At 43.9% G+C, this 26,810-nt stretch overlaps 1 protein-coding gene across 1 annotated transcript; it reads left to right on the top strand.

Annotated features, from left to right (window-relative positions):
• Nucleotides 1–24,205: 24,205 nt before the first annotated feature.
• LOC147957875 (uncharacterized) lies at nt 24,206–25,997 on the top strand. Its single transcript, XM_087531873.1, has 2 exons — nt 24,206–25,371; nt 25,403–25,997. Exons 1-2 carry the CDS (start codon nt 24,206–24,208, stop codon nt 25,995–25,997), a joined length of 1,761 nt encoding a protein of 586 aa, XP_087387999.1.
• The last annotated feature ends 813 nt before the right edge of the window (nt 25,998–26,810 follow it).

Genomic DNA, 26,810 nt, shown 5'->3' with positions numbered 1-26,810 from the left:
GGAGAAGGAGGAGGCTGGCTTCTCGGGCGCGTCGGCGCAGGCGGAGAAGGAGGCGGAGTGCCGCCACGCGCTGGAGAAGGAGCCGGTCAAGTGCCCTGATCGTCACTCGCCGGAGGAGGAGGCGGTGAAGGAGGCGGAGTGCCCTGACTCGCCGGAGGAGGAGGTGGTGGAGGAGGCGGAGTGCGCTGACTTGCCGGAGGAGGAGGAGGAGGAGGCGGAGGCGTCCAGTTCGGAAGGTTGATGAGCTCCTTCCGCCATAGGCATGGAGTCTTCAGAGCAGACCCCAGCCTAGTCTCCCCTTCACCGGTAGGGTGGTCAAGCTGGAGGTCCTCAAATCCCTCCGTTATTTCATCCACCATCACCCTAGCATATCCTTCTGGAATCGGCCGGCAGTGAAAAGTTGTGCCAGGTTCAGTAGGATAAACAGAGCCAACAGCCGCCTTGATCTTCAAATTCATCCATTGCGTCATAAGGTGGCAATTTTGAGACTCCGTGATAGCATCCACGGGATAGCTGGCAGGAGCCGTCAAGGCATGCACCGGCTGAAGCAGCTCGGTGGAAGCCACGCTGCTTCTCCGCTGAGATGGCAGGGTAGCTTCGGGGGAAGCTTCGGCAGTACGTTTGCTGCGATTTGCTTCTCGTTCCTCTATCGCTTGTACCCTTGCTTGCAGCGCCTGCATTTGGGTCTGCTGCACTTTTTTCCTCCTCTCATGGGATTTGTAACCGCCTGCGTCCGGAAACCCAACCTTCCACGGAATGGAGCCTGGCGTGCCTCGTGTCCGTCCAGGGTGCTCAGGATTCCCGAGGGCCATTGTGAGCTCGTCGTTCTCTCTGTCTGGAAAGAACGTCCCTTGTTGCGCTGCTTCGATATACTGCTGAATCTTCCTAACTGGTATGTCCATTTGATCGTTCGTCCAAATGCACTTCCCTGTTACAGGGTCCAAGGTTCCGCCAGCCCCGAAGAACCAAGTCCGGCAACGGTCTGGCCAGTTAATTGTCTCTGGTTCGATCCCTTTATCAACCAGATCATTCTCAGTCTTGGCCCACTTAGGCCGGGCTATGAGGTAGCCACCTGACCCTGTGCGATGGTGATGCTTCTTCTTCGCAGCATTTTGCTTGTTTGTCGCCGACATCTTCTTACTCTTTTCCGATGTCTTGTGGGCCACAAATGCGGGCCAGTGATCTCTGATCTTCTCATATCTGCCCCTGAATTCTGGTGTCTCATTATTTTCCACAAACTTATTCAGCTCTTTCTTCCACCTCCTGAATAGTTCTGCCATCCTCTTAAGAGCAAAAGACTTGATTAATTGCTCTTTAACTGGCTTCTCTGGATTATCCTCTGGCGGTAGGGTGAAATTTGACTTTAGCTCAGTCCAAAGATCATTTTTCTGCATATCATTGACATAAGACACCTCAGGGTCTTCTGTAGCCGGCTTAAACCATTGCTGGATGCTGATCGGGATCTTGTCCCTAACCAAAACCCCGCACTGAGCAACAAATGCGCTCTTTGTCCGGAGGGGTTCAATCGGTTGGCCGTCGGGCGCGATTGCTATGATCTCAAACTTTTCATCCGAGCTCAACTTTTTCTTCGGGCCTCGTCTCTTTACCGAAGTTGTGCTTGATCCAGAGGGCTAGAAAAAAGAACAAAGACTTAATTAATATGTGTACATACCAAAACAATGAATGCATCAATTAGCTAGTCAGCAGAATCTTAACTAATATATATACCTGGCCGGACTCGGTTCGGTCACCGGAGACGTCATCATGGTCTCCTTCTTGCACCGGCATTGGGTCACCGAAGCCGTCCTCACGGTCTCCTTGCACCGGCATTAGGTCACCGGAGCCATCACAATCATAGCCGGCTGCTTCCAGACCATCGGTGTCGTTGAGAAACAACGAGCAGACGGCATCACTTCCTCGTGCGATTATGTCCCCCAACAACTCTTCTTGTACTTCGTCTCGGGCGGTGTCCATAGTTTCTACAAATATTGACAACATGGCAATTATTATTCAAACATGACAGATGGATATATTAGTGGCAAACGTAGAACTAATATTAATTAGTGGCCTCGACGCTGCTTCTCTAGGGTTTGGGGTGGCCTCGACAACGCTTCAAGGATAAAAAAAGAAGAGGAAGAAGAAAAAAAAGAGGAGAAGAAAGAATAGAGGAGTAAGAACTCCTCTATTCTTTCTTCTCCTCTTTTTTCTTCTTCTTCCTCTTTTTTTTATCGGGAACGAGGGTCGTCGAGGGTCATCGAGCGGTAGAGGAAACCCTAAATAGCAAGTATCGTGGGTGTGAGATACATGTGGCCATCGATGTCGGACACTACATCCATGTCCCACAAGTGACGTGGGCGTCGAAGCCCGCGCCACTTGTGGGACGTGGATGTAGTGTCCGACACCGACGGCCACATGTATCTCACACTGATGATACTTGCTATTTAGGGTTTCCTCTACCGTTTGGCGACCCTCGACGACCCTCGTTCCCGATAAAAAAAGAGGAAGAAGAAAAAAAAAGAGGAGAAGAAAGAATAGAGGAGATCTTCTCCTCTATTCTTTCTTCTCCTCTTTTTTTTGTTATTCCTCTTCTTTTTTTATCCTCTTCTTCCTCTCATGTTCGACGACCCTCGACCCCTCGGCGACCCTAGACCCCTCGAACCCTCGACGACCCTGGAACCCTCGACCCCTAGACGACCCTGGAACCCTCGACCCTCGATCCCTCGACCCTATAGAACCCTCGAACCGGGAACCCTCGACCCCTAGACGACCCTCGATCCCTCTCATGTTCTATGAATAAAAAAACATTATATTTCATCCACATTCGTGCATACATCATATATGGGATCATCTATGAAAAAAACATCATATTCTATAAAAAATCATTACATATATATAAAACAAGCATATATATATATAACAAGCATCTATCTTTTGCATATATACATGAACATATATATACATAGAGAACATATATACATACAATCATATACTCACACATATACATATAATCTGGAAAAAAACACCATATATACATGAAAAAACAGATCGGGGGGCGGCGCCGGCCTGACAGGGCAGTGGCGGCTGGGCGGCGCGCGGCGCCAGCGCAGGGCAGGGGCGGCGCACGGCAGCCGCGCAGGGCAGGGGCGGCGGCGCGGGACAGGGGCGCAGGGGCGCGGGACGGGAGGTGTTGTGCTCACAGGGGGCGGCGGCGACGGCGAAGGCGATCAGCCTGACGGCGTCGGTGGCGGCAGTGACGGCGAAGGCGAGAAGCCTGACGGCGTAACCATGGATAATCTTCATTGTTTATCAGGATGCTTGGGTCAGCCTTGACATTGAAGAGAGGAATTTCATGAAACTTTTCATAATCTTCAGACATGTCTGTCTTGCCGTCCACTCCCAGGATGTCCCTTTTTCCTGAAAGAACTATGTGGCTCTTTGGCTCATCGTATGATGTATTCGCTTCCTTATCTTTTCTTTTTCTCGGTTTGGTAGACATGTCCTTCACATAGATAACCTGTGCCACATCATTGGCTAGGACGAACGGTTCGTCAGTGTACCCAAGATTTTTCAGACCCACTGTTGTCATTCCGTACTGTGGATCTACCTGTACCCCGCCGCCTAACAGATTGACCAATTTGCACTTAAACAAAGGGACCTTAAAATCAGGTCCGTAGTCAAGTTCCCATATGTCCACTATGTAACCATAATATGTGTCCTTTCCGCTCTCGGTTGCTGCATCAAAGCGGACACCGCTGTTTTGGTTGGTGCTCTTTTGATCTTGGGTGATCATGTAAAATGTATTCCCATTTATCTCCTATCCTTTGTAAGTCAATACAGTCAAAGATGGTCCCCTGGACAACAAGTACAACTCATCACAAACAGTGTTGTCACCTCTGAGATGTGTTTCCAACCAACTGCTGAAAGTCCTGATGTGTTCACATGTAATCCAGTCGTCGCACTGCTCCGGGTGTTTGGAGCGCAGACTGTTCTTGTGTTCATCGACATACAAGGTCACCAAGGTAGAGTTCTGTAGAACTGTGTAGTGTGATTGAGACCAAGAATATCCGTCCCTGCATATTATTGAGTCTCTTCCAAGAGTGCCTTTTCCATTCAGTCTCCCCTCATACCGCGATTTAGGGAGACCTATCTTCTTAAGGCCAGGAATGAAGTCAACACAAAACCCGATAACATCCTCTGTTTGATGGCCCATGGAGATGCTTCCTTCTGGCCTAGCGCGGTTACGGACATATTTCTTTAGGACTCCCATGAACCTCTCAAAGGGGAACATATTATGTAGAAATATGGGCCCCAGGATGACAATCTCGTCGACTAGATGAACTAGGACGTGCGTCATGATATTGAAGAAGGATGGTGGGAACACCAGCTCGAAACTGAAAAGACATTGCGCCACATCACTCCTTAGCCTTGGTACGATTTCTGGATCGATCACCTTCTGAGAGATTGCATTGAGGAATGCACATAGCTTCACAATGGCTAATCGGACGTTTTCCGGTAGAAGCCCCCTCAATGTAACCGAAAGCAGTTGCATCATAATCACATGGCAGTCATGAGACTTTAGGTTCTGAAACTTTTTCTCTGGCATATTTATTATTCCCTTTATATTCGACGAGAAGCCAGTCGTGACCTTCATACTGAGCAGGCATTCAAAGAAGATTTCTTTCTCTTCTTTCGTAAGAGCGTAGGTGGCAGGACCTTTATACTGCTCGGAGGCATGCCATCTTTTTCGTGCAAATGTTGCAGGTCCTCCCGTGCCTTAGTTGTATCTTTTGTCTTCCCATACACGCCCAAGAAGCCTAGCAGGTTAACGCAAAGGTTCTTCGTCACGTGCATCACGTCGATTGAGGAGCGGACCTCTAGGTCTTTCCAGTAGGGTAGGTCCCAAAATATAGATTTCTTCTTCCACATGGGTGCGTGTCCCTCAGCGTCATTCGGAATAGCTAGTCCACTGGGACCCTTTCCAAAGATTACGTAGCATAAATCATTGACCATAGCAAGTACGTGATCACCGGTACACATGGCGGGCTTCTTCCGGTGATCTGCCTCGCCTTTGAAATGCTTGCCTTTCTTTCGACATTGATGGTTGGTCGTAAGAAATCGACGATGGCCCAGGTACACATTCTTCCTGCATTTTTCCAGGTATATACTTTTAGTGTCATCTAAACAGTGTGTGCATGTGTGGTATCCTTTGTTTGTCTGTCCTGAAAGGTTACTGAGAGCGGGCCAATCGTTGATGGTCACGAACAACAACGCCTTAAGGTTAAATTCCTCCTGTCTGTGCTCATCCCACGTACGATCACTGTTTCCATTCCACAGCTGTAAAAGTTCTTCAACTAATGGCCTTAGGTACACATCAATTTCGTTGACGGGTTGCTTAGGGCCTTGGATGAGAACTGGCATCATAATGAACTTCCGCTTCATGCACATCCAAGGAGGAAGGTTATACATACATAGAGTCACGGGCCAGGTGCTGTGATTGCTGCTCTGCTCCCCGAAAGGATTAATGCCATCCGCGCTTAAAGCAAACCATACATTCCTTGGGTCCTTTGCAAACTCATCCCAGTACTTTCTCTTGATTTTTCTCCACTCGACCCGTCAGCGGGTGCTCTCAACTTCCCATCTTTCTTTCGGTTCTCACTATGCCATTGCATCAACTTGGCATGCTCTTCGTTTCTGAACAGACGTTTCAACCGTGGTATTATAGGAGCATACCACATCACCTTCGCAGGAACCCTCTTCCTGGGGGGCTCGCCGTCAACATCATCAGGGTCATCTCGTCTGATCTTATACCGCAATGCACCACATATCGGGCATGCGTTCAGATCCTTGTATGCACCGCGGTAGAGGATGCAGTCATTAGGGCATGCATGTATCTTCTCCACCTCCAATCCTAGAGGGCATACGACCTTCTTTGCTGCGTATGTACTGTCGGGCAATTCGTTATCCTTTGGAAGCTTCTTCTTCAATATTTTCAGTAGCTTCTCAAATCCTTTGTCAGCCACAGCATTCTCTGCCTTCCACTGCAGCAATTCCAGTACGGTACCGAGCTTTGTGTTGCCATCTTCGCAATTGGGGTATAACCCTTTTTTGTGATCCTCTAACATGCGATCGAACTTCAGCTTCTCCTTTTGACTTTCGCATTGCGTCCTTGCATCGACAATGACCCGGCGGAGATCATCATCATCGGGCACATCGTCTGGTTCCTCTTGATCTTCAGCAGCTTCACCCGTTGCAGCATCATTGGGCACATCGTCTGGTTCCTCTTGATCTTCACCAGCTCCCCCCGTTGCAGCATCACCGTATTCAGGGGGCACACAGTTGTCATCGTACTCTTCTTCTTCGCCGTCTTCCATCATAACCCATATTTCTCCGTGCCTCGTCCAAACATTATAGTGTGGCATGAAACCCTTGTAAAGCAGGTGGGAGTGAAGGATTTTCTGGTTAGAGTAAGACCTCGTATTCCCACATTTAGTGCATGGACAACACATAAAACCATTCTGCTTGTTTGCCTCAGCCGCATCGAAAAACTCATGCACACCCTTAATGTACTCGCAGGTGTGTCTGTCACCGTACATCCATTGCCGGTTCATCTGTGTGCATTATATATAATTAAGTGTCCAAATTAATAGAAGTTCATCATCACATTAAAACCAAAGTGCATACATAGTTCTCATCTAACAACATATAGCTCTCCAGAGCATCTAATTAATTAAACCATACATTGAAACTATGTAAAACATTTCAATGCGAAAACAAATGCGATCATAATCGCAACCAAGGTAACAATTGATCCAACGACATAATGATACCAAGCCTCGGTATGAATGGCATATTTTCTAATCTTTCTAATCTTCAAGCGCATTGCATCCATCTTGATCTTGTGATCATCGACGACATCCGTAACATGCAACTCCAATATCATCTTCTCCTCCTCAATTTTTTTATTTTTTCCTTCAACAAATTGTTTTCTTCTTCAACTAAATTTAACCTCTCGACAATAGGGTTGGTTGGCATTTCCGATTCACATACATCCTACATAAATAAAATCTATGTCACGTTGGTCGGCATAATTTTCATAAACAATAAATGAACCAATAGTTATAAATATAATATATATACCACATTCGAATCATAGACAGGACGAGGGCCGACGGGGGCGGATACCAAAACCATCGCACTATATAAGATGCAATAATAGAAGTAAGAAAGTAATACAAGTATCTATGTAAACATACAAGTAAGAATATTTTTCCTTTCAGAAAGAAGATAAGAACAAGAGGCTCACCACGGTGGTGCCGGCGATGAGCTCGGCGCTGGTGATCGACGGCGGTGAAGACGGGGACGGGGCGTGACGGACCGCTAAACCTAGACAAATATTATGGAAAATGGAGCTTGGAGGTCGAGCTTGGAGAGGAGAAAGCTTAAGTAGTATGGCTCGGGCATTCCATTGAACACCTTGTGTGCATAGGAGGTGAGCTAGAGCACCACCAAGCCCTCTCCCCCTCGGCCAGAGAAAAACAGAGCACTGGAATGCTCTGCTCGCGAGCGAGGGGTATATATAGGCACCTCATTGGTCCCGGTTGGTGACATGAGCCGGGACTAAAGGGGAGCCTTTGGTCCCGGTTCAAGCCACCAACCGGGACCAATGGTGGTGGGCCAGGAGCGAGGCCCATTGGTCCCGGTTCATCCCACCAACCGAGACTAAAAGATCCAGATGAACCGGGACCAATGGCCCACGTGGCCCGGCCGGCCCCCTGGGCTCACGAACCGGGACCAATGCCCACATTGGTCCCGGTTCTCGACTGAACCGGGACTAATGGGCTGACCCGGCCTCGACCAAAGCCCTGTTTTCTACTAGTGATCCCCGACGCCGCCCGCGCCCGCTCGTCCCCGAGCCCGGCCCGACGCCGCCCGCGCCCGCTCCTTCGGCCCCGAGTTCCGCGCCGCGCCACTGACGCCGTCACCGCCTCCGAATCGCCACGCCTCGACGTCGCCCCGCTGTGAGCTCCCCCCTCTCCCTCACCCCCTGTGCCACCATGGCCGCCCCTCCCCGAGCCCACACACACACACACACATTTTCTTAAGTTAGATGATTTATATGTATTTTTCTATGTTTTAGTATATATGTATAGTAATTTTGACATTTTTCAGAAGAATTTTGACATTTCTTTTCACTAGATAATTAAATGTATAGAAAAAAGTTAAGAAATTTTGGCATTTGAGGAATTTTTACATTTTGATCCAATATGTATAGAAATTAGTATAATTAAATGAATACAATGTATAGAAAAAAGTTGATGAATTTTGACATTTGATCCAATGTATAGCCATTAGTATGTGCAAAACTTGCGTATTTTAGTGTTGTATTTGCAAAAGTTTGTTATGTATTTACAATTAATTAGTACTAGTCGTCAACCCGTGCATCTGCACGGGCTAGTCATTTTTCAGTCGTTTACCTATGAAATTCATGATATTATATAGCCATGCATATACACTTTTTTGATACATTATTTTACACAATATTGGTTGTAGGTGAATTTAGGATAATGTATACACTTGTTGAATATTAGAATGCAAAGACAGCCTAAGATAGAGTTATAGGTTTTGAATTTGATTATTTTTTTTATTTGCTGTTTTGAACTTAAAAATGAGCTTAGATATATGGAAGGACGACATGAGAACATTGCCTTTTTCATTGGATGTCTTTGATCCCATATTGGAAGCATCTTTACCAGCTCCCAATCCTTCATAACAAAAAGACAACTCTTATTTCCCCTTCTTCATCATGCGCAAGAATGGAGCAATGTAGGTAGAATTTTTCTGGAAAGCCCAATTTTTTTGTACCAATCAATGTAATGACACAACAATAGTAGTAAATAATGTGACAGACTGGTGGATAGGTGGGCATCTTTATTTTAAAAACTATCCATAGGGTAGCTCTGTTTCGTCGACAATTATACGCAAGTAAGAGAAAATGTTTGCAGGGCTGAAACTAATCAAAAATATATACAAAATGCATGGATTTGTGCAATCTGAACAAAACAAATGCAATATAGAGTAGGCAGATTTACATGCTTGCTACTTCCTCTTGTTGCTCATTCTAATTAGAACCCCGAGCTTTGACAACTTTGTAACTCAATATGTTTTGTCAAACATTTAGACCTTTCGCCTTGAAAGACACATTACCTCAGAAAGTGGGGAGATTCTGAATTCATATCCTTGATCGTGAGAAAATATATTTGATTGGAGCTGAATGTGGACGTAGAAATGATGCATGCTTAATTGCAACACAACTATTACCTTTTTAATTCTAAAAGACCGCATATTGATTCTAAATTCATTGATAGAAATCTTATTCAGAAAGAAACGAATGTTTCAGCTAGTCCGATAAAAGTTTTAAGGACAAAATGGTAAACTTTTTATAGAACAGGCTTGTTATACACATAATTAAAGAGGAGATGTTAGTTTACCTGCAATTTTGTGATAAATGAGTGGCATGATTCGAAATAGTCACACTTAGTCACAGAGACACTATAATATTAGTACATGATCCGCAACTATATCAGAAAACAGAATAGGTTGTACCACGAATATTTGTAACATGTGATTTCCTCATATGTTCATAATTCTGTTATCAAAGGATCAACATACTTTTCTGCATTCTGAATGAAAACCTGAAGGCTCTTCTTCTAGTATTCACACCGAGACATGACATAATATCTCATCATACAAAGTTCCATCTTGACATAGAAACTAAAACAACCTGGCATGGTAAACTGTACAAATAAAATTAACTACCTTAAATATAGTGTCTAATCACCAGATAATAATTGGCTCCACTGCTAGGATAATTTTGCTAGTGTAATTAACTATAACAGTTAGGATAATCACCATGGTGCTTTTTAATTTAAACAAATAACAACAAGGTGTCTGTACATAATCCCGAATCTGGTGTGCAATAAGATTTCTCTGTAAGTACCCAACATTCAGAAGTGGAAAAAACTCTTAGCCAAACAATGTAAGCATGAGAAATCACGCATAAACTGTTATTGCTATTGGTTGACGCTAGTCTTATTTGTCATCTTATCATCTAGTATATGTGGACAACTTTTTCAACTTCAGTATAGTTTCTCATTGCTTTATAGGTCAAAGCAGCCAAACCAGCATATCACGATGCTCTTCGATACAACTTTCTCTCCATGTATGTCAAGGTCAAAGCAGGTGAAGTCATTATCATGCTGGGAACTCCACTGTGTAAGGTAACCGTAAATGAAAGTACAAGAGAATTGTTGATCAAAATCATACCAAGTTTCCAGAAGAATTTACCATGCGCACATAGATTGTATACCATGCATATATATACATTATTAGTAGAAAGATATTGTTTGCAGCAACCAATTACCCACCAGAGGATCCTAGTTCGCTGATCACGATTCGTTGCCTTGCCTACATAAGTACTTTCTCAAGTGGGGCAACAATGACGACAACGAAGCAAGCTCTGGCAGTTCCTCTGTGATATAATCCTGTAGAAAGCAAACTCCATCTGTAATAATCAATCAGGAATGCGTCAATACACAATAGCTAGCCCAACAACAAAAAATACAAAAACAAACACAATAGCTAGCTAGCTAAACATAAGATTGATCAATTCTGGCTAGAGACAACACACAACGCACGCACGCTGAATCATTGGATTGATTACAGGCTTTAGTACTACTGGGAGATGTACATGTACAAAGTACGGACGCCCGCATCCAACAAACACCACTACAGACTATACACATATGCGTATGCATCCATTACATGCATGATGTTTATTATATTGACATAAATCTGAGCTCGTCATCTGCGATGCGAACTGCTCATCATCTGAGTTCGTCATCTGCGATGGGAATATCCACTCATCCTATGATGCGGCGATGGGGCTGCCCATGCTTGAACGGCAGCAGCCACCGGGTCGGGGCACACTTGAAGGCAGCGAGGCACGACGATGGATAGCACTGGCGGCCAAGCACTGTCCTATCAGACCACCCTCAGCGTCACGAATGAGTTGATGGCGGCGGCGGGGGCATCGTGGGTTTTCTGGGACATCGCTGCGTATAGATCCAGAGAATCAGGAGAACGTGGTTTGTTAGTGTTCATATGTTCTGTTAGCCGAGCTATGGATAGATTGACACGGTAGTTTTTAAGAGAGATATGGTTTTTTCTTTTGCAAGGTGCAACCGTGATAAGATTGACACGGGACTTATTTTCTTTTCAGTTTTTATTACAACCGAGGGGGAAAATGTCCAGAATTTTATCATTAGATCTACGCCGTAATAATTCAGCCGCACCAGATGAACGGCTCATAAATTCTAATTAACATGGTAATTTCTTGGGAGTTTGTAATTAGTATAGGTATAAATATAAATAAGATACAGGCATGACATCGTCTTATTTGGTTCATGTACGGACATGTAATCCGGACTTAGGTTATGTATGCAGCTAGCTTAATTAGGCATTTATATATTTATATACTAATCTACCCATGATGCAACAGAGAATTTGCAAATTACATACCTTTGTCCATAAAGCGATGTCTCCTCTGGATGCATGTGTTTATTTTCTTGCCGGCTGACTGGTGTGTACGTCTACGTATTTTGGCATTGCCTGGGGTGGCATGGGGCAGAATCGATCAAGTGTTGATGGGCAAGCAAGAGGTTAGACATGTACTGCAGGTGGATCGATCTGAGAAAATTAGGTTGATTCGGTGCTTCGTCGTGGCCGCTGGGTTGCTATGGGATAGGGAGATTGCCGTGGCTATGGTAGGCCCGAGGAGGAGGGGCTAGAGCAGAGGAGAGAGGACACGCATCAAGCCATGAGGGAGCGATGGTGCATCTATAATTTTTCTTAGCCATGGTGCGTGTACAGTTTGTAAAATTTTGGGTGGAATTGCACCGTATACTATGAGGACTCTACCACGGTTGCTTATTTTTATCTAAACCACGGTTTAATATCCGGAGGCTACTTTACAAGGTTTATGAGAATCAACGTGTAGGCTCAGTTTTTTTTGTTGAGAATCAGGCCCAGATCTAATCTAGTTAGTAAAAGAATATAAGATTTGGGTCTCAGATAAATGGGTTGATCTCCACCGTAATAATTCGGTCCCACCTAAGATGAACGGTTCTTAATTACTAATTAACATGGTAATTTCTTGGGAGTCTGTAATTAGTATAGGTATAGATAGATAGATACATAGATACATAGATAGATAGATAGATATTTATACAATAGATTCTCTTAGTCCTTTAATAAGGGATTTATCCCTGAAGTATTCACGTTGATCCAACATGTCTCCCATAAGAGTTTCCCTTTTTAAGTCCAGAGATAATCCCTAAAGTACTCGCGTTGATCCAACGTGTCTCCCATTACATAATTGAATGGAGTTTTCAGGATTATTAAAGCAGTGCATAATATCTTTCACATAATGAGCATCGAGGGTTTTAGGAGGCTCCCCATCTCCATGAGTAGCAAGTAAACCTGATTTTTTTTGGTATTTCGTGTTCCATGTCCATAAATAAAGATATAAAACAACTTAGAACAGCAAATGAAATCTACTTAGTGATAAAGCAAACAAGCACACACGAGAATATTCACCCCACGCTATTGCTCCCCGGCAACGGCACCAGAAAAAAGTCTTGATAACCCACAAGTATAGGGGATCGGTTGTAGTCTTTTTCGATAAGTAAGAGTGTCGAACCCAACGAGGAGCTAAAGGTAGAACAAATATTCCCTCAAGTTCTATCGACCACCGATACAACTCAACGCACGCTTAATATTCACTTTACCTAGAACAAGTATGAAACTAGAAGTACTTTGTAGGTGTGATAGTATAGGTTTGCAAGATAGTAAAGAGCACGTAAATAAAAGCTAGGGGCTGTTTAGATAAAAAAACAACTAAGGTAGTTTTAGTAGAGAACTTTTTGTCACAAGAAAGTTATTTGTCCCTAGGCAATCGATAACTAGACTGGTAATCATTATTGCAATTTTATATGAGGGAGAGGCATAAGCTAATATACTTTCTCTTCTTGGATCATATACACTTACGATTGGAACTCTAGGAAACATCCGTAACTACTAAAGATCATTAAGGTAAAACCCAACCATAGCATTAAAGCATCAAGTCCCCTTTATTCCCATACGCCATAACCCACTTATCCATGTTTGTGTTTCTATCACTCACGCAATGCAGACAATAAGCAAACCATGAACATATTGCAAACCCTACAGCGGGGATCCCTCACGCTTGCGCGACACGGAGAGCACCATAGGACATCACCAATAATAAAACATGCAACTCAAACCAATCACGATCATCAATCAACCCATAGGACAAAACGGATCTACTCAAACATCATAGGGTAGCCATACATCAATGGGAAATAATATATAGCGTTGAGCACCATCTTTAAGTAGAGATTACAGCAGGAGAAGAGGTGTTACACCGCTCCATAGAGGGGGAGAGAGTTGTTGATGACTGTGGCGAAGTTGTTGGTGTAGATCGCCGTCACGATGATGGCCCGGCGGCGTTCCGGTGCCACCGGGAGAGAGGGGAACGGAGCCCCCCTTCTTCCTCTTCTTCCTTGACCTTCCCCCTAGATGGGAGAAGGGTTTCCCCTCTGGTCCTTGGCCTCCATGGCGGCAGAGGGGTGGGAGCCCCTCCGAGATTGGATCTCTCTCTCTCTCTCTCTGTTTCCTTCTGTTTCTACGCTCCCTATTTCTGGCCTTTCACCATTTCTTAAATTCCCGGAGATCCGTAACTCTGATTGGGCTGAATTTTTAACATGATTTTTATATGGATATTAGCTTTCTTGTGGCGAAAGAAGGGTACCAACCGCCTTACGGGTTGGCCAAAAGGGCCCACGGCACGCCCCCCTACCTTGTGGCCCCCTCAGGCATCGTCTCGCGTTGATTCTTTTTCCCAAAATTCACATATATTCCAAAAAAATCTTCGTAAGTTTTTATCACGTTTGGACTCCGTTTGATATGGATTTTCTGCGAAACAAAAAACATGCAAAAAACAGGAACTGACACTGGGCACTGGATCAATATGTTAGTCATATAAATTGTTGCCAAAAGTATGTAAAAGTTGTAGAATATTGGCATGGAACAATCAAAAATTATAGATACAACAAAGACGTATCAAATACCTGGTAGGTTCTTCACGGATCTCACCCGAGCTATGATCTTGTGATGGTTCCTTCTCTTTGGGTGTCCACCGCGAGTGAACTAGATTCTTCGATAATATTCGATCTGTTTTAGCTAGTGATGTATTCGAGATAATATTCGAGACGATGTATTCGAGATTATATTATTCAATAATATTTGAGACAATGTATTCGAGATTATATTATTCGATAATATTCGAGACGATGTATTCGAGATTGTATTCGATGATGCATATTAATTATCTGGATTATTCGAGATGCATATTGATGTCTACTACACAACCTTCTTCTTGTAGACGTTGTTGGGCCTCCAAGTGCAGAGGTTTGTAGGACAGTAGCAAATTTCCCTCAAGTGGATGACCTACGGTTTATCAATCCGTAGGACGCGTAGGATGAAGACGGTCTCTCTCAAGCAACCCTGCAACCAAATAACAAAGAGTCTCTTGTGTCCCCAACACACCCAATACAATGGTAAATTGTATAGGTGCACTAGTTTGGCGAAGAGATGGTGATACAAGTGGTATATGGATGGTGGATAAAGGTTTTTGTAATCTGAAAATATAAAAACAGCAAGGTAACTAATGATAGAAGTGAGCACAAACGGTATTGCAATGCGTTGAAACAAGGCCTAGGGTTCATACTTTCACTAGTGCAAGTTCCCTCAACAATAATAACATAATTGGATCATATAACTATCCCTCAACATGCAACAGAGAGTCACTCCAAAGTCACTAATAGAGGAGAACAAACGAAGAGATTATGGTAGGGTACGAAACCACCTCAAAGTTATTCTTTCCAATCAATCCGTTGGGCTATTCCTATACGTGTCACAAACAGCCCTAGAGTTCATACTAGAATAACACCTTCAAACACAAATCAACCAAAACCCTAATGTCACCTAGATACTCCAATGTCACCTCAGGTATCCGTGGGTATGATTATACGATATGCATCACACAATCTCAGATTCGTCTATTCAACCAACACATAGGACCTCAAAGAGTGCCCCAAAGTTTCTACCGGAGAGTCAAGACGAAAACGTGTGCCAACCCCTATGCATAGATTCCCAAGGTCACGGAACCCGCAAGTTGATCACCAAAACATACATCAAGTGGATCAATAGAATACCCCATTCTCACCACGGGTATCCCACGCAAGACATACATCAAGTGTTCTCAAATCCTTAAAGACTCAATCCGATAAGATAACTTCAAAGGGAAAACTCAATCCATTACAAGAGAGTAGAGGGGGAGAAACATCATAAGATCCAACTATAATAGCAAAGCTTGCGATACATCAAGATCGTATCACCTCAAGAACACGAGAGAGAGAGAGAGAGATCAAACACATAGCTACTGGTACATACCCTCAGCCCCGAGGGAGAACTACTCCCTCCTCATCATGGAGAGCACCGGGATGATGAAGACGGCCACCAGAGAGGGATTCCCCCCTTCGGCAAGGTGCTGGAATGGGTCTAGATTGGTTTTCGGTGGCTAGCTGGTGGCGGAACTCCCGATCTATTGTGCTCCCCGAATTTTTAGGGTATATGGGTATATATGGGAGGAAGAAGTACGTCGGTGGACCTCCGGGCTGTCCACGAGCCAGGGGGCGCGCCCAGGGGGGTGGGCGCGCCCCCACCCTCGTGGGCAGCCCGGGACTCTCCTGGTCCATCTCCGATACTTCGTGGGCTTCTTCTGGTCCAAAAATAAGTTCTGTGAAGTTTCAGGTCAATTGGACTCCGTTTGATTTTCCTTTTCTGCGATACTCTAAAATAAGGAAAAAACAGAAACTGGCACTGGGCTCTAGGTTAATAGGTTAGTCCCAAAAATAATATAAAAGTGCATAATAAAGCCCATAAACATCCAAAATAGATAATATAATAGCATGGAACAATCAAAAATTATATATACGTTGGAGACGTATCAGCATCCCCAAGCTTAATTACTGCTCATCCTCGAGTAGGTAAATGATAAAAACAGAATTTTTTATGTGCAATGCTACCTAACATACTCATCATGCATTTATCTTTATTGTAGCAAGAATATTCAGATCCATAAGATTCAAGACAAAAGTTTAATATTGACATAAAAACAATAATACTTCAAGCATACTAACTAAGCAATCATGTCTTCTCAAAATAACATGGCCAAAGAAAGTTCATCCCTACAAAATCATATAGTTTGGTCATGCTCCATTTTCATCACACAAGAATGCTCTCATCATGCACAACCCCGATGACAAGCCAAGCAATTGTTTCATACTTTAGTAATCTCAAACTTTTTTCAACTTTCACGCAATACATGAGCGTGAGCCATGGATATAGCACTATGGGTGGAATAGAATATAATGGGGGGTTATGTGGAGAAGACAAAAAGGATAAAGTCTCACATCGACGCGGCTAGTCAATGTGATAGGGAGATTCCCATCAATTGATGTCAATGCAAGGAGTAGGGATTGCCATCCAACGGATGCACGAGAGCTATAAATGTGTGAAAGCTCAACAAAAGAGACTAAGTGGGTGTGCATCCAGCTTGCTTGCTCATGAAGACCTAGGGCACTTGAGGAGGCCCATTGTTGGAATATACAAGCGAAGTTCTATAATGAAAAATTCCCACTAGTATATGAAAGTGACAAAACAAGAGATTCTCTATCATGAAGATCAAGGTGCTACTTTGAAGCACAAGTGTGGAAAAAGGATAGTAGCATTGTCCCTTTTATTTTATTTTTTTATTTTTTTTATTTGGCATTTATTATTTTTATTTGACCTTTCTTTTCTTTTTCTTTTTTTTGGGCCTTCTCTTTTTTTATGTGGCCTTTCTCTTTTTTTGGGGGGGGGGGGGACAATGCTCTATTAATGATGATCATCACACTTCTATTTATTTACAACTCAAAGATTACAACTCGATACTAGAACAAGATATGACTCTATATGAATGCCTCCGGCGGTGTATCGGGATTGCGATGAATCAAGAGTGACATGTATGAAAAATTATGAACGGTGGCTTTGCCACAAATACGATGTCAACTACATGATCATGCAAAGCAATATGACAATGATGATGCATGTCATAATAAACGGAACGGTGGAAAGTTGCATGGCAATATATCTCGGAATGGCTATCGAAATGCCATAATAGGTAGGTAAGATGGCTGTTTTGAGGAAGATATAAGGAGGTTTATGTGTGACGGAGCGTATCATATCACGGGGATTGGATGCACCGGCGAAGTTTGCACCAACTCTCAATGTGAGAAAGGGCAATGCACGGTACCGAAGAGGCTAGCAATGATGGAAGGGTAGGAGTGCGTATAATCCATGGACTCAACATTAGTCATAAAGAACTCACATACTTATTGCAAAAATCTACAAGTCATCAAAAACCAAGCATTACGCGCATGCTCCTAGGGGGATAGATTGGTAGGAAAAGACCATCGCTCGTACCCGACCGCCACTCATAAGGAAGACAATCAAATAACACCTCATGATTCAAATTTGTTACACAACGTTTACCATACGTGCATGCTACGGGACTTGCAAACTTCAACACAAGTATTCCTCAAATTCACAACTACCCAACTAGCACAACTTTGATATCACTATCTCCATATCTCAAAACAATCATCAAGTATCAAACTTCTCTTAGTATTCAATGCACTTATATGAAAGTTTTTATTATATCCCTCTTGGATGCCCATCATATTAGGACTAATTTCATAACCAAAGCAAATTACCATGCTGTTTTAAAGACTCTCAAAATGATATAAGTGAAGCATGAGAGTTCATCTATTTCTATAAAATAAAACCACCACCGTGCTCTAAATGGATATAAGTGAAGCACCAGAGCAACGACAAACTACTCCGAAAGATATAAGTGAAGATCAATGAGTAGTCGAATAATTATGCAACTATGTGAAGAATCTCTAACATTTAAGAATTTCAGATCTTGGTATCTTATTCAAACAGAAAGCAAAACAAAATAAAATAAAATGATGCTCCAAGAAAAACACATATCATGTGGCGAATAAAAATATAGCTCCAAGTAAAAGTTACCGATGAACGAAAGACGAAAGAGGCGATGCCATCCGGGGCATCCCCAAGCTTAGGCTCTTGGTTGTCCTTGAATATTACCTTGGGGTGCCTTGGTCATCCCCAAGCTTAGGCTCTTGCCACTCTTTACTCCATAGTCCATCGAATCTTTACCCAAAACTTGAATACTTCACAACACAAAACTTAACAGAAAACTCGTAAGCTCCGTTAGCGAAAGAAAACAAAACACCACTTCAAGGTACTGTAATGGACTCATTCTTTATTTATATTGGTGTTAAACCTACTGTATTCCAACTTCTCTATGGTTTATAACCTCTTTTACTAGCCATAGATTCGTCAAAATAAGTAAACAACACATAGAAAACAGAATCTGTCAAAAACAGAACAGTCTGTAGTAATCTGGATCAAACGTATACTTCTGGAACCCCAAAAATTCTAAAATAAATTGCTGGACGTGAGGAATTTATCTATTACTCATCTGCAAAAGGAATTAACTAAATAGAACTCTCCAATCAAAAAATGGCAGCAATTCTTGTGAGCGCTAAAGTTTCTCTTTTTTACAGCAAGATCAAAAAGACTTTCCCCAAGTCTTCCCAACGGTTCTACTTGGCACAAACACTAATTAAGCACAAAAAAACACAAAAAAAAACATAGGCTAGATAAATTATTTATTACTAAACAGGAGAAAAAAGAGAGGAACAAAAATAAAATTGGGTTGCCTCCCAACGAGCGCTATCATTTAACGCCCCTAGCTAGGCATGATGATTTCAATGATGCTCACATAAAAGATAAGAATTGTAACATAAAGAGAGCATCTTAAAGAATATGACTGGCAAATTTAAGTCTAACCCACTTCCTATTCATACAGATTTTTTGAGCAAACATCTTGTGGGAACAAGAATCAACTTGCATAGGAAGGTAAAACAAGCATAACTTCAAAATTTTAAGCACATAGAGAGGAAACTTGATACCATCGCAATTCCTACAAGCATATATTCCTCCTTCATAATAATTTTCAGTAGCATCATGAATGAATTCAACAATATAACTATCACATAAAGCATTCTTTTCATGATCTACAAGTATAGAAAATTTACTACTCTCCACATAAGCAAAATTCCTCTCATTCATAATAGTGGGAGCAAAATCAACAAAATAATTATCATGTGAGGCATAATCCAATTGAAAACTAAAATCATGATGACAAGTTTCATGGATATCATTATTCTTTATAGCATACAAGTCATCACAATAATCATCATAGATAGCAACTTTGTTCTCATAATCAATTGGAACCTCTTTCGGAATAGTGGATTCATCACAAAATAAAGTCATGACCTCTCCAAATCCACTTTCATCAATATAATCATCATAAATAGGAGGCATTCTTTCATCATAATAAATTTTCTCATCAAAACTTGGGGGACAAAAAATATCATCTTCATCAAGCATAGGTTCCCCAAGCTTGTGGCTTTGCATATCATTAGCATCATGGATATTCAAGGAATTCATACTAACAACATTGCAATCATGCTCATCATTCAAATATTTAGTGCCAAACATTCTAATGCATTCTTCTTCTAACACTTTGGCACAATTTTCCTTTCCATCATACTCATGAAAGATATTAAAAAGATGAAGCGTATGAGGCAAATTTAATTCCGTTTTTTGTAATTTTCTTTTATAAACCAAACTAGTGATAAAACGGGAAACTAAAAGACTCGATTGCAAGCTCTAAAGAAATACCTTCAAGCACTCACCTCCCCGGCAACGGCTCCAGAAAAGAGCTTGATGTCTACTACACAACCTTCTTCTTGTAGACGTTGTTGGGCCTCCAAGTGCAGAGGTTTGTAGGACAGTAGCAAATTTCCCTCAAGTGGATGACCTAAGGTTTATCAATCCGTAGGAGGCGTAGGATGAAGATGGTCTCTCTCAAGCAACCCTGCAACCAAATAACAAAGAGTCTCTTGTGTCCCCAACACACACAATACAATGGTAAATTGTATAGGTGCACTAGTTCGGCGAAGAGATGGTGATACAAGTGGTATATGGATGGTAGATAAAGGTTTTTGTGATCTGAAAATATAAAAACAGCAAGGTAACTAATGATAGAAGTGAGCACAAACGGTATTGCAATGCGTTGAAACAAGGCCTAGGGTTCATACTTTCACTAGTGCAAGTTCCCTCAACAATAATAACATAACTGGATCATATAACTATCCCTCAACATGCAACAAAGAGTCACTCCAAAGTCACTAATAGCGGAGAACAAACGAAGAGATTATGGTAGGGTACGAAACCACCTCAAAGTTATTCTTTCCAATCAATCCGTTGGGCTATTCCTACAAGTGTCACAAACAGCCCTAGAGTCCGTACTAGAATAACACCTTAAGACACAAATCAACCAAAACCCTAATGTCACCTAGATACTCCAATGTCACCTCAAGTATCCGTTGGTATGATTATACGATATGCATCACACAATCTCAGATTCATCTATTCAACCAGCACATAGGACCTCAAAGAGTGCCCCAAAGTTTCTACCGGAGAGTCAAGACGAAAACGTGTGCCAACCCCTATGCATAGATTCCCAAGGTCACGGAACCCGCAAGTTGATCACCAAAACATACATCAAGTGGATCAATAGAATACCCCATTCTCACCACGGGTATCCCACGCAAGACATACATCAAGTGTTCTCAAATCCTTAAAGACTCAATCCGATAAGATAACTTCAAAGGGAAAACTCAATCCATTACAAGAGAGTAGAGGGGGAGAAACAACAAAAGATCCAACTATAATAGCAAAGCTTGCGATACATCAAGATCGTATCACCTCAAGAACACGAGAGAGGGAGAGAGAGAGAGATCAAACACATAGCTACTGGTACATACCCTCAGCCCCGAGGGAGAACTACTCCCTCCTCATCATGGAGAGCACCGGGATGATGAATATGTCCACCGGAGAGGGATTGCCCCCTCCGGCAGGGTGCCGGAACGGGTCTAGGTTGGTTTTCGGTGGCTACGGAGGCTTCTCGCGGTGGAACTCCCGATCTATTGTGCTCCCCAAAGTTTTTAGGGTATATGGGTATATATGGGAGGAAGAAGTACGTCGGTGGACCTCCGGGCTGTCCACGAGGCAGGGGGCGTGCCCAGAGGGCGCGCCCCCCACCCTTGTGGGCAGCCTGGGACTCTCCTGGTCCATCTCTGATACTCTGTGGGCTTCTTTTGGTCCAAAAATAAGTTCCATGAAGTTTCAGGTCAATTGGACTCCGTTTGATTTTCCTTTTCTGCAATACTCTAAAACAAGGAAAAAAATAGAAACTGGCACTGGGCTCTGGGTTAATATGTTAGTGCCAAAAATAATATAGAAGTGCGTAATAAAGCCCATAAACATCCAAAACAGATAATATAATAGCATGGAACAATCAAAAATTATAGATACGTTGGAGACGTATCACATATTATCTACTATGATTCAATTTTTCCTTATTGATTGCATGCATGCATTCTAATTTGAATATGAAATTGTTTTATCTTTCTTCTGGATTAGTTAGATAAAAGCTATGGACAATATCGGCAGAGAAGGAGAAGAGACTATGTTCGACATCATACGCTCCCCGAGCCCAAATGGGAATGAAGAAGATGACGGCTTGCAATATCTGAACCCTACCGGTGAGGGTATGATATTTGATGAAGACGAACAAATAGATGAAGTCCAGAACAATGATGACGAAGGAAATGTTGTTCTTTAAATAACAAAGATCGGCGAGGTATATTTATGTAAGCAGGCATCTAGTGATCATCACATGTTTTAATTGATTTGTATATATATTAATGAATCGATCTTTCTTCTTTTAGCCCTCCGGATCGAGAAAATCTTCTACAAGCAGCAGGACAGTTCGAGGTTCGTCCAAAAAGTTGAAGAATGGCGTAAAGTACAACATCGATGCTATCAAACCTAATGGCGAACCGCGCGAACCTAAGAAGAATGCGAACAAGATCATTCGTCAATGCGAAGTTATTGTCAGGGACCAAATCCCAATCTCCATTCAAGAATGGAAAAGGCCGGCAAAGGAAGATCCAGATGTTACTTTTGTCAACCAAGGAGCAAAATATCTGCTTTGGGAATCTCTCATGTCACATTTCACCCTACCAAATCATTTGACAGATGCAAATCTGTAGAAAGTCAAGAACTCTGCTCTTAAGAAGATGACGATAGCATTCAACAACCACAAGAAAAATATATGGGTCGCGTATGTTAATGCAGGAAAGAAGACTCCAGAATTCAAGGGAACATTGGAGAAGGTAAGAGATCACTGGGTCGCTTTCGTTCAAGGAATCGGAAGTAGCTCAGGAACGGTCGAGAAAAAACAAGATTAATGTCGCAAAAAAGAAGTGGCACCATAATCTAGGGCCAAGTGGCTACGAGGTGGCCCTGCCTAAGTGGGATCTCACTGAGCAAGAGATGATGGCTGCAGGGGTCACTCCAGTTACATTGAGATGGCCCCCCAGGTGCAGGACTTGGTTCTATGCGCATGGGGGGGAGTTGGACTAAAAGACAGGCGAGGTTTTGGAGCGGGGAAGTCTTAAATGAGCCACCGACAGTTTACATGTTGCAATAGAAGATGCTCGAACGGGGGTATTCACGCCCGACAGAGAGAACAACGAGCTTACACGTGCCTTGAAGAATCCTAAACACCCGGGAAGAACATGAGGCAAAGGCGTTGTTCCGTGGTTTGAGGTGTTTGCGGACTGGAACGCCGACTATAGAAGTCTTGCGAGAAAGAAGCAGCAGGAGGAGCAGAAGAGGAAGCTGGAGGAGGAGGAGAGGAAGCGGGAAGCAAACCTCCTTCGCATTGTAGAATCAAAGTACACGGAGTTGGAACTTGCTTTCAAGTGGTAGCAGCAGCAGATCGACTCACTTAGCCAGGAAAGGGGGTCTCAGCAGCGGCAGCAGCTAGTGGATCAAGCATTGGATAGCACCATCCCATTCATGCCGAGAAGTAGCATGGGTTCCGCCCCGGGCGATGATGCACTGCTGGATAGATACCCTGTGGATGATATCATAGCTACGACAACTTGTGAGCTACACATAAAAGTGAAGAACATATCCATGAAGGTGGCGGATGGCTATGCTTATACAAATCCTCCTGAAGAAACCTTCCATTGCAATCCGATTCCAGCTGGCTATGCTCGTGTCGGGGTTGATGAAGTGGTGGCAGGATATTTAGGGCTTGACATTCATGGAGGTGACGAGGAGCGCACACTGAGAGAGGCCATACATCATATCATTCTATGGAGAAAGGATTGCATCATCTTTGCAAGGCCACCGACACCGCATCAGCCGGCTCCTCCTCCAAGTCCGCCACCACGTCAGCAGACTCCCGCTCCTCCAAGTCCGCCACCACGTCAGCAGACTCCCGCTCCTCCAAGTCCACCACCTGGCCAGCAGACTCCCGCTCCTCCAATGCCGCCACCGCATCAGCAGACTCCTGCTCCTCCAAGTTCGCCACCGAATCAGGCCACTCCTCCGGGATCGACTACGGGTGCCATTTCGCGAGGGTGCAGGATCGACTGCCGACGACGATCCCCAAGCCGGAGTTCGGCGAAGCGGGACGTGTCGACGCGGTACACAGATATCGTGCGACGCAGTGCACGGGCGGGCTGGACCGACCCGAGGGAGACCTATCCGCAATCCAGCGCCCAATAATGGCGGATGCGCGACACGTGGGGGGATCCACCCACCCACCCCCGGCGGCGACGCGGTTATAAATCTTCCTCCCGCACCGATCCTTGACTTAGAGATTTCCTTCTCCCACTTCTGGGCGGCGGCGGAAAACCCTAAATCCAAAACTCCAGACTCCTTCGAGTGGTGGGAGGGGAAGGTTGGCGGTGACCGACGCTCCTTCGCGGCGGTGGTGGCCTCCTCCGCCATGGCGAACGATGCGGGGCGTGGTCATCATGGAGGGCGCGGCGGAGACGGCGCCGGCCGTGCTGACCGTGGAGGTGGGCGGCAGGCTGGCCGCAGCAACGGGAGGGGCGGCGACCGGAGCAAGTTCTCCTGGAGGCGCGAAGATGGAGACAGCCACGGCATCTCCACTTCCTCCAACGTCGAATCGGCGAGGGATTCGGCGCGGTGGGACGAAGCGGCTGCTGCAAATCGCAGAGAGATCCGCGATGGTGGGACTTGGGTTCAGAAATCCCAGACATCATCGGGATCAGGTGGCAACACTACGGGAAGACAACCCACTCCTCCAACGAATCGCCCACAGGGGAAACAGATCTCCGCTCAGGTGCCCCCTACCAAGAAACTTGCTATGTGCCCTATCTGCAAATCTCATGAGCATCCCCCTGCTCGCTGCCCTCAAGCTTACTGCGAGCGATGCACTAAGTTAGGACACCTTGCTTCTGTCTGTGTGGAGTTTCTTCCTTGGGAGTGCATTGCGCCTATGTGTGCGTTTCAATCTAGGGGGCAAGGATTCTATTACATCCATGACTCTTGTTCTTCTAATCAGCAAAAAGCTAGGGCCAATAACATTGTGGTCACAATAGTGGAAGGGGAAACCTCAACCCGTCAGATGGAATTAGATCTTTCTGCTTATCTAGCCACTGACTGGCGATGCTCGGCTCATGCTATTGGACCAGGGGTGTTTGTGGTTAGATTCCCTAATCCTAGAGCTGTAGCACAGATTTGCTATGTGGGGAGAGTGACTCTTAAGACAAGTGGTGCTGTTATCCACGCCACGCCGTGGTCATCTGCGGTTCGGGCGAAGGGGAAGATGGAAATGGCCTGGGTTAAGGTCAGTAATGTTCCTTTGGATAAACGAAGTGAGAGAAACCTGGCTTATGTCACATCTTTAGTGGGGGTCCCCTTAGAGATTGATGCTGCTACTCTGCACCGCCCAACTTCGGTTAGGGTGAGACTTGGATGCAGAAACGTGGATGAAATTCCTGTGATTGCTGAGGCTGTTTTGGGAGAATACTTCTATAATTTCTTTTATGAAGTGGAACAGGTCCTGGTGAGAGATCCTAATAGGGAAAAAGAAGTGGTTCAATCCTCTGCTAAACCTGACGGTAATGTGGATGAACAAAATCATTCCCCACCAAAAAAATGAAGGGGGGGATAATCAGCCTGCCGTACCATCTGCAAAAATTCCTGCTACCTCTCGGGGAGAGAAAACTGATCCTATTGTGGAATCGCAGGAAAGTGTGGAATCTGATGATTCCCTCCACACAACTCTCCTTATTGATACTATGGTCCTGGAGATGGAGCAGGAAAAAGTGGTGGATGTAATTGGGAACTGTAATCCTCCCTTACCTACTACCCAGGTGTATATGGTGGAATCTCCTGAAGCTGATCAGAGTGGGGGAGAGCTGCCTGCACCCCCGCTGGTCACTGAAGAAAATCTTCGTTTCAGCCTAAGGAATGCTCATAACATGATGGAGAGGGTGGACGAGAAGGCGCTAGCTGCTGCTAAGAAGAGAGACATTGAAGGTACTATACACAGCCCCAATTCGTTTGAAACTTTATCTAATCCTGAACTTATGCTTAGAGCGGTTAAAATGGGGGTTCAGATTCCTGACAATGATTTTGCTAGTATTGATATTTTGAGGGAGCTTGAAAAATGTAGAAATGCTGAGAATATTAATACAAATGAGCAACATCGTGATCGAGAGGGGGAAAAATTACATTGGTCAATGGAAAAGGGGACCGGACACCTTTGAGGGTGGAATGGGTGGATGTGAATGATGAGGAAGAAGGGGAGTTTAAGGTGGTGAGGTCTAGGAAAAAAAGAGAAAGAAAACCTACTGTTATTATAGCCAGACCCACTACGAGAAGTCAAAAAAATGAAAGCCCTGCTGTGTCTCCTAGTAGGGCTACCAGAAAGGAGGGACATAAAAAGAAAAATCCTATATGAATGGCCTATTTTGGAATTGTAGGGGAGCAGGAAAAAAAGGAATGACTACCTGTTTTTCTGATATTATTAAAGATCATTCCCTGGATTTCTTGGGTATTCAGGAAACTAAGAAAAAAACTTCGATAATAAGTATTTGAGGAGAGTGGACCCCTTTGATAGATTCAATTGGAACTTTATTCCTTCTGTTGGTAAATCGGGTGGGATTTTATGTGGAGTGAATAAAGAAACTTTGGAAGTGATCTCCTGGACTGTAGGTAATTATCTACTACAGGTCGCTGTGTTTGATGTTCGCCTTAAATGTGTCTGGACCCTGGTAGTGGTGTATGGGGCGGCTCATGATGATAAAAAAGATGAGTTCCTAACAGAGCTGGACTCGAGCTGCAATAATATTAATACTCCTTATGTGATTGGGGGGACTTCAATATCCTTCGTGAAAGTTGTGAGAAGAACAAAGAGCTTCACCGTTCCCCCCATATGGATAAATTTAATAACATCATTCAGAATCTGAATCTTAAACAGATTCATATGGGGGGAGGCAAGTACACTTGGACCAACAAAAAAAACACCCCACCCTTGAGAAATTGGATAGAATTCTAATGAGCCCCGAATGGGAGGACAT

Source organism: Triticum urartu, chromosome 7A (genome assembly GCF_056163025.1).
Source record: "Triticum urartu cultivar PI428250 chromosome 7A, HENAU_Tu73, whole genome shotgun sequence".
Classification (NCBI taxonomy): domain Eukaryota; kingdom Viridiplantae; phylum Streptophyta; class Magnoliopsida; order Poales; family Poaceae; genus Triticum; species Triticum urartu.
This window is presented reverse-complemented; position numbering and strand designations above follow the sequence as displayed.